Source organism: Austrofundulus limnaeus, unplaced genomic scaffold (genome assembly GCF_001266775.1).
Source record: "Austrofundulus limnaeus strain Quisiro unplaced genomic scaffold, Austrofundulus_limnaeus-1.0 Scaffold594, whole genome shotgun sequence".
Lineage (NCBI taxonomy): Eukaryota > Metazoa > Chordata > Actinopteri > Cyprinodontiformes > Rivulidae > Austrofundulus > Austrofundulus limnaeus.
This window is the reverse complement of record NW_013952996.1, coordinates 93,970-96,540: the sequence shown is the minus strand read 5'-3', so window position 1 is coordinate 96,540 and position 2,571 is coordinate 93,970. Positions and strand designations below refer to the sequence as shown.

General features: G+C 42.9%; 1 protein-coding gene across 1 annotated transcript in view; it reads left to right on the top strand.

Moving 5' to 3' along the window:
• Window positions 1-129: 129 nt before the first annotated feature.
• The window catches only part of LOC106531073 (afadin), a gene marked incomplete at its 3' end in the record, with an annotated part of 96,224 nt that continues 93,782 nt past the window's right edge, over window positions 130-2,571 (top strand). The window contains 1 exon segment of the mRNA XM_014026841.1: window positions 130-476. Within this exon segment, the coding sequence (XP_013882295.1) occupies window positions 375-476 (102 nt within the window).

The window sequence follows — 2,571 nt, the reverse complement described above, 5'->3', positions numbered from 1 at the left end:
CAGTGACGTAACCTACTCAAACCCTCACGTGCCTGCCTTTTAAAACAGCGACGTCATGATTTAAATTTCATCGGACACGAAACGGTTAATTTGTGTTGCGCGTTCTCGGAGCTTTCCTCCTCCCGGGAGCGCGCACGGGCGCATCGTGAACGCTACGCAGGAACAGATCAGACAGCAGGTCGAGTCTGTGAGCCGGGATACGGACCGCACCGAGTACTGGCTGTAAAAACAACATAGGAGACTCGAACAATTCGGTTCCGGCGGCGGGTTCCGTCTCTTTTGGACTTAACGCGAAGGGAAACTTTTACTGAACGGTACCGACGCACATCGAGGCTCCGGGGAGGGAGGAGAGAAAATAAGGCTTGTCCACAACAATGTCGGGGAGCAGGGAGGAGGAGAGGAGGAAACTGGCCGACATCATCAACCACTGGAACGCCAACCGGCTCGACCTGTTCGAGATCAGCCAGCCCACAGAGGTAAGGCAGAGAGCCGCACGGAGCGGCACGGGAGGCCGCGGCGCTCCGGGGCCTCCGCTGGGCGACAGAACAGCCGACACACCGGGGTTAGGAACGACACACCGGGGTTAGGAAGGCTGAAAGTCAGGCTGTGGGCAGCGTGGTCACTCAGTCCGTGTGCGTGAGTGGAGCCAATTATTACTGAGAAACTCCGTTAGAAATGACCTGATTTCACTGTAATGTACACAACTTCACAAGGCCTTGACTATTAATCTGATGAGCTGTTGTGTTGAATAAATATATAAATAAGTTAAATATTTACAAGTTAGCATCGTGTGGTTTTATTTTACATCAGTAGCTAACTGCTAGCTGCCGCCTTTTACAGTCGTAAATATCTAAAAACACAACTTTATAGTTATTTACACATTTAATACACACAATTTTWACTAAATATCTGTTATTGTACACAATGAGGGTATTAATTGTGTTTGTGTGCGACAAGAATGACAGCATTTTATTAGCTAGCTAATTAGCAAGTTCAGCTGTTTATTATGAAAAAGATCTGCAATTACCATTACTGACATTTAAACACGTAACAGTGTATCAGTTTATGTCAGTGTTAGCTAGCTAACATGCAGACTGAGAGGTTGTTTGATCCTCTGTGAAAATAAATAAAAGCTTATAATGTTTGCAAATGGTTGGGTGTAAATGTTTACAGCTGGGTAAGGCACAAATGATGGCAGCCAGTGCAGAAACTGGCCTTTTCCTTACAACAGCTGCCTGTCTGTGTGACCAGTAATAACTGCAACAAATTAAGCAGCAGTGCTTTAATTAAGTCACTTTTACTAATGAAGTGTAGGACTTAATAAAAACAAATATTTCTACTGGCTAAATTAGTCAGTACCTGAAAAGATGTGATCTTATTGAGCTGAGTTGGTGAAAACAGAAAGTCTTGTGAGTTTTGCAGAGSACTCTCATTTATTGAACCTTTTATTTATTTAACCAAGTAAATCCTGAGACCACAGAGCGCGTTTTTAGGAGAGGTCTTGGCCTCTAGACAGCATAGTGTGAATGTTTTTGGACTGTGGGAGGAAGCCTGAACGTGCAAACGCCACAAAGGAAGACCCCCAGGCTAGGGTTGGGCACAATCGTATCGTGTGCAATTAATCGTCAGAAAAACAATCGATTATTTTTTGGCACTTGACGATTAATACGATTAATACCACCAGGCAGAGTCCGCTTGCTGCTCCTCTCTGCTTCAAATATGATAAAAAATGTTCTGTAATTTATCTATCACAATTTAAAATCAGATGTATAGCCTGAAGTCTGTAATTTTGACATAATTTGGAACAGATTTTTACGAAGAGCAAATCTTTCCCACTAAGTTGGTCATGTGACCAGGACGTAAGGGTGTCCAGGAACTCCAGGGGATTAATCGTCAAATTAATTGTTATCGGCTAAACACCACAATTAATCGTGATTAATTTTTTGCCGATATTGCCCAACCCTACCCCAGGCACAACGTGAACCCAGTGAGGCAACTAGAGCTGGGCGGTACGACCCAAATTTTATATCACAACAATTACACCGGTTTCACGGTATTTGATGGTATTTTTTTTCCTCACAGCTCAGCTGATAATGTACAAACTTTGCTTATTGACTTTTTTCTTTTACTGCACATCTGTACCCTGAATTGAAAGGGTGCAGAGTGAAGAAAAAACTATCGTATTTGCCCCTTATTTTTCAAAAATCAACTTCAACACACAAACAAGCACACGCTGGAAAGATCTCCAAATTAAAAAATAAAACAAAATAATGTAACAATACATAAAAACTTTTTTTTCTCCGAAAACATGGGTGTGAAAAAACTACGGTTGTTAAAGCTTCGCTCTGCGCGACGTGCAGCAGGAAGGAGGGAGGAAGTGATCCCGCGACACGACAGCAAGACGTAACTTTTCTACAGCGGGAGGGAGGGGGACATTTTGAGGATTTATTCTCTCTTTACGTGTTTTAAAATGCTATATTTCTTCATTTATTTTCAGAATATTTCGAATAAATGGCCCTATAAAAAATAAAGACATTGTTTACCTGCCCGACCGGGCCCGGTCGGGCAGGT